The 6,802-nt window shown below is 32.6% G+C and overlaps 1 protein-coding gene across 2 annotated transcripts in view; it reads right to left on the bottom strand.

The window, feature by feature from the left end:
* Positions 1–4,556: 4,556 nt before the first annotated feature.
* Positions 4,557–6,802, bottom strand: part of LOC108975321 — a 38,647-nt gene continuing 36,401 nt past the window's right edge. The window contains exons 2-3 of one of the 2 annotated variants that reach the window (XM_018943720.1): positions 5,575–5,719; positions 4,557–4,942 (exon numbers count right to left, since the gene is read on the bottom strand). In XM_018943720.1, coding sequence (XP_018799265.1) covers positions 4,817–4,942; positions 5,575–5,719 — 271 coding nt within the window. In that variant the 3' untranslated portion in view covers positions 4,557–4,816. The remainder of the gene's footprint in view (positions 4,943–5,574; positions 5,720–6,802) is intronic. The other variant, XM_018943715.1, reaches the window with a different exon arrangement.

Genomic DNA, 6,802 nt, shown 5'->3' with positions numbered 1-6,802 from the left:
ATATATAACCCTATATCTGACTCTTTTAGTTTTAGGACTTACAAACAACCGTTATGTGAACAAAACTATAATACTCCCTTTAGCAACTTTGTTGCGAGAGTATAACAAGCAAATGATTTAATATTTCATAATAAAAAAAACTAAATATAAAACATATAAAAACGGAGATATTGTCTACGTTAAAGTAAATTACGTAGAGAAAATAGTTCAGGAGGATTTAGGTACAACTGTTAAAATAAGCAGAAGAAAAGTTCATAAAGACAATATTCGTTAATTTCAGGTTCTGGCTTACAATCGCTTCAGCAAAGATAACAGACTACTCTAGGTCGTTCTATATACCTATAGCGGATGGAGAAGTCGCAACTTATAATGACACAAAATTCCTCATACACAAAACGGAGCTAAATAATTTTGTAAAAAAGGCCTATGAAAATCTCCACATAGCAGAACGTTTCACATATCCAGAACTACAGAAAACAATAGAAATAGAGTCGCAACAAGTAATAAGACTAGTAAATATGTTGACTTTACATCATAGGTATTCACGCAGTATAAACTTATTAGGATCGGCACTTAAATTTGTCGCCGGTGCACCGGATTTTTATGATTTCAATGAAGTAAAAATAAAAACTGAGGTACTAATAGAATCCAATAACGATCAGTTAATAATAAAAGCAGAAATCACTAATAAAAACAATCAGATAACGGAAAGAATAAATGAACTAAAAAATGATAATGGAATAACAAAAGAGGATAACATTTTTGAACTTATTTCACATAGAAATAATATTATCATATTAGAATTAGAAAATATTACTTATTCAATAATGTTGATTAAAATGGGTGTAGTTAACCCACTTTTATTAACAGACAATGAACTAATAGATATAAATGCAAGCTTAAGAGATAAAATTTGCATAACAAATATACTAAGTAATTCTAAATTTAAGGTAATGCAGAATAACGAAACGATATACACTCAAAATTATTAAAAAATTGTAATAATAAAACAGTCATTAATTTTTGTCAAATGAAGATAAACCGAATTGTTTATTAGATCTGCTTAACAAAAACACAGCCCATTGTAACATTAGTTATGCTAAAAACTATAAAAAAATCGACAATGTAAGAGAGGGCATAATAATATTAAATAATGATAAATTTATAATACAAGATGGATTTAATTAAAAAATAACTATAAATGGAACAAATTTAGTAATATTTGAGGGTAAAGTAACAATCAACAATACAATTTTCCAAAACAAGGAACACAGAGCTTATGACAACATAGAGCACCCCGGTTTACAGAAATTAAACATAGTAAAAGAGTTGGAAGAACTAACCTGGGAAAACCTTGACCAAATTGATATTACAAACATTAAAAGAATATCAAACATAAACCAAAAGATAGAAACAAACCACAGTAGCATGAAGATAATTTTATGCGTTGTCACAATGATTCTATTCATCATAATAGTTGCAAAATTTTGTAAACGCACAAAGATTAAACTTATAATGAGGAGGCAAACTCAACAAAGTAATGACCTAGTCATTGAAGAAATATTGAGGCAGGTCAATGCAAATGATACAAATAACAGCGAATAATCGCGGACGATACGATACTTAAGAAAGGGAGGAGTGAACACATGACTCCCACGCCATGACTTCCACTCTAAACATCATATCACTACGCTAAATCCATTTGCAGGGAACATGCGACATCAGCAGTTTTAGATGATTTCCATCAACCTTGAAGTCATTATGTTCCCACGCCAGTTGGCAGCGCTCGCAATCAGATGCTAGCTGCTAATAGACTAAACAAACAAAGTCGGCAATAAAAGGAACTACAACGTATGAACAGCTGCGGTTCCAGTTTCCTACATGTTTTGTAATTCATAGAATTAAGTACATAGAATAAGGTATATGAACTAACGCATAGATCCAATTTTAAGTTAAGCCACAAAATTATGTTCTCAATAAAGCTAGTAAGTTTTTAGCAGCCAAGCAATCAAGTTTGATTTTATTCAAAGTATACTTTAATACGAGTAAGTTTTCAACCAACAACAACCCACTTGCAACTGTTTGAGCTTGTTCACCAAGTCGAGCGAATAGCAAGTACAAACGCAACTGGCACCAAAGGACTTATTCAACTTATATACAGAAAAACGGACAGACAGACGGCCATGGATAAATCGACTCAGTTCGACATACTGATCATTTGTATTATATACTTATTGCTTGTAGGTGTTACAAACTTCGTGCCAAACTTAATATACCCTGTTCAGGGTAGCAAAATGTGTCGCCACACCGCCAAGAACCATTTCTCAACCAATCTATTCAATAGAACCAAAATATTTCACAGAAATCAGCGAAAGATATCGCAAAACAGAATATGCAAAGTTTCGGTGCACATTGATTGACACAAATATAAAATTGAAACGCTTTTAAAAAAACATGCGTACGATCAATATGTGATGAAAAAATCATGAAAATGCAAACGAATTTATGTGAACCTATTCAGTTGATCGGCAGTGTATCTAATATAAAGATTTGCAAGCTTCCTGGTGACTTTATGTTGGGTGTACCGGTAAATATTTGAGGCATCTCAATTAAAATTACATAACATGTTTACTCATATATCTTTGTGATTAAATTGTATACAATTGTGCGAAAATGTGACATATCCCCCATATAACTATTAACAGGATTTTCGAGCATGCGGCTGACTTTACTTCATATGATTAGGTACCTTAATGAAACCCAGGAACATTTTTTTAGTATGTGACATGGTAATAGTGGCACTCTTGAACTCTTAAATGAAGTTAACGACGATACGGAATCACTGAAAAGTGTTATAACAGGTGACGAAAGCATGGTTTATGGATATGACGTAGAAACTATGTATCCAGCGTCACAGTGGAAACATCCTGCCTCGCAAAGACTGAATAGGGCTCAACAAGTGCATTCGAACGTTAAGGTCATGCCTAAAGTGTTCTGCGACTTTAATGGCATAGTGAAGCCTGAATTCTTGCTTCAAGGTAACGGTCAATAAGGAATACTACCGACAAGTTCTACGTTTAAGCTTACAGCAATTAAGAGAACCTAAATGGCGTCGTTTTACAAATAGAGTAAAAAGTTCGGTTACACTCGAATTTCAGGAATATTTATATATTGCTAGTTAAATATTATACCTCGGCGCTCTTTTAATACTCTCATAACCAGTTTACAGATTATTATAGTTTTGTTCACCTGACGGTGAATCACCTAAAACTAAACTAAAACTATATATTGGGTTTTATGTATATAAATGATTCCAATGACGAGAAAAGTTGAAATCCGGTTGTCTGGCTGTCTGTCCGTCCGTGCAAGCTGCAACTTGAGCAAAAACTGAGATATCTATATGAAACTTGGTATGTGACTTCCGTAGTACAAAAAAAAAATCGAGTTCGTAGACGGGCGTAACCACTGCCACTCCCACAAATCGCCATTAAACGAAAACACATAAAGTGCCATAACTAAGCACTTAATTAAGATATAAAGCTGTAATTTGGCATAGAGGATCGCAGTAAGAACCGCTCTCTAAAAAGTTTGAGTGCATATCTCCTAAACCGCTTAAGCTACAAAACCAAATTGGCTGAGTACAAATATCATAAGAATAAATTTCTATCGACATTGTGAAAATGGATGAAATCTGAAGATAACCCCGCTGTTAAAAACTACTAACAGCGCGATAAATCAATAACTAAAGACGCCAGAGATATCAAAATTTACCACCGAAATGACACAAGAGACTTTTATGAGAGCCATTTTTTGGTGAAATCCTATATTTCGAGACCCGACTAACTGATTTCGGCAAAACTTTATACGTGGCATTATTTTAACATTCCTTTGTTACATTGTGAAAATGGACGAAATCAGAAAACAATCACGATTACTTCCCATATAGCACACTTTTAATTTATACTTGATTCGTTTAGTTTCCTGTACGGAAATCCAGAAGCAATTAATATAACGATATAAAACTTTGCCCGAATAATGTCTTTAGTGTGTCCAATAAAAACTGTTCAAGCCCCTAGGTACCGACTACGTTAGCTGTAAACTATATCGAAAATGTCGGCCAATGTGTGAGATATATAACTGAAATTAAGGTATAATCCTTCTCTTACAATGGTACGTCTATGTGTCAAAAATGGGTTCAAACGGACCAATACTATCTTTTGCCTACATATACTTAATATAAAGATTTTCGATCTCTTAGGTGACTCTGGGCAATATGTGAGTTAGGTAAATGAAAATAAGAGATCGTGTTTTATTCATAAAAGTGTATCTTCGTGCCTAAAATAGATAAATTTGAGCGAAAACTTGGCCAATGACCTATATAACTAATATCAGGATTTTCGACCACTTTATTCTATATGATTGCTTTGACACCTTAAAGCTTTTAATTGGTTTTGATTCTTGAAAGTTGCAAGAGTATAAAATGTTCGATTGCGCCCGAACTTAGCACTTCCTTACTTGTTTTAAATAACTTCATTTATATGACTGTATAACTATTTCATTCGACTAATTTATTTTCATATACTACAGAATTAACTTTTAAATCTCAGCTTAGTAATTTTAAGTCATTAATTGTACAGTATTATTTACTTCATAATGGATTTCCTGTCAAGAATCATGATAAATCCTGGGTTACACATTAATGTTGTGTGACGTATGTGAAACTAATATCGGGATCGGTTAAACAAGAACCAGACATATGCTGTTGGAATTGGAACGAACCACGGAACCATGCTAAAAATGCTAATTTTCGTTTGATTCAAAAAATGGGACTACAACCAAGTCCAAACACACTACGTAGTGTCCAAACTTGTCTTCGGCTAACATACGCATCCCACGTAGTACTGAACTGCCTGTGCCAAAGCCTCCAACTCGATTTGTATATCTGAAAGAAAAATTCAAAATTTTCTAGGAATCCTTATATCAGAAAACTACAAAGCCTTTATAAATGAACGTATAATTGTCATATAAAGGTTTGTAATATGTCCTTAAAATACATATGCTGGAATCTCATCTGAATTTCTTTCCGCCAAATTTGGTTGCTGTAAGTTACGAACAGGGCGGTAGGTGCCAGCAGGACATTTACTTAATGGAGAAAAACTATCAAGAGAAACGCGCAGGTATGCTACCAGATTATTGTTGGAGATTTAAAAGAAACCGTCGAATAAGAAAATACTACGAAAATCCTAGGTATTTTTTCTATATTTAGCAATAATACCTTTAAATGTAATTGATGTTTGTACTTTTTAAGAAAAAACATGTTTTGATGCAACAAGAAAACCTGACGTGCCAAGTTTTTTTCATTCACCTAGTAATGTTTAGTGGCTTTCCAACCAGTCTTATTTACGTTGCGGAATATACATTATCAAATACTTTGTTTCTCTACGTAGCATGAAATATCAACTTGCAATACCTTCTTTACTTGACAAAGTTATGCAGTGCATATGCAATATAATTGTCACGTAATTAAACAATTCAGGATTCATTATAATTATATAATATGTATAAAACGCTTACTGTGTTATCAAACGCAGCCTGATGTATAATTGGAGGTTTTAAGTCTTTACGCAGTACCGTGCACATAACAGGATCCGACCAGCAACGAGGAATAATGGCCTTTAACGTTGAGTCGATCTTAACTTCAGTATTATTTAAGTAACACCTGGAGAAATGGTAAATAATAGTATTTATGTTAATGCTTATTTATGTTTATGAATTTATACATGTTATATGAATTTATATTCATATGCAGTTTGCAATATCACATCCTTTTGAGCCTATTAAATATAACATTGCTTCCGATACCTTTGGAACTCCAAAAGTCCCGTATTTTCCTCGATTAACATCAAATGTATTACGTTTGAATATCGTAAACACGAAATAATTAAATTTTCGAACGAAAACATTTTTTTCATGATACGTCGTAAAGTCAGATACATCAATTTTGTATACATAACCATTTTTATTATTGTATTATCCTTTTTACAGTCTGGTTTATAAAAGCCAGATAAAATTGGCTATTTTATGGAAAATGGATATACCTACGAGCATATTAGTTGTAAACTTAATATCCCACAAAATAATTTATAGCTTATATTTTTTTACAAAATCGTTAACACATCTACGACATTTGTAGAGAAAAAAGTGAGTAAGATTTAATATCTAGGGTATTCATATAGTCTCATAAGATTATAGTCATAAATAAAAATGTAAAAAAAACCACAATAGTTGTGACCATCTTGTTATAAATTTATTGTGGTAAATCAATTATTAATCAGCTGAACAAAAAGTTACAATTTGATTTTGATTCATTTCCAGAAATAAGTACTTCGCAGCCAAAAAGCAAAGGAGTAGTGAAAATTTTAAAGTAATGGATGAATTTTACAAGAATCAAGTATTAAATCTAATGATACTTGACTCAAATGACTCTTACCATTATAGACCAAACTCACTTTTCGATTTATTTTAAATATTTCTTTAGGTAAAAATTTCTTTAAAGGGCACGACGAAACTGCGGACGATATGTACCAAAATTTTTCGTTGAGCATACTTCGCTTATTGAACACTCGTAGAAGTGTACATCGGGAATACCAAAGTCATCCCAAAGATAATATAATGCATTTGTTAACTTTGGTGACAGTCGTTTCAACAAAATGCGGAAAGATATGCCACGTTGTTTAGGATAAGTTAATGGATCCGAATAAAAGTTCGCTGAAGCGCTTGCCTAAAAATATTATGATGCTAA

Source organism: Bactrocera latifrons, unplaced genomic scaffold (assembly GCF_001853355.1).
Source record: "Bactrocera latifrons isolate USDA-ARS-PBARC rearing strain unplaced genomic scaffold, ASM185335v1 scaffold_1135, whole genome shotgun sequence".
Lineage (NCBI taxonomy): Eukaryota > Metazoa > Arthropoda > Insecta > Diptera > Tephritidae > Bactrocera > Bactrocera latifrons.
This window is presented reverse-complemented; position numbering and strand designations above follow the sequence as displayed.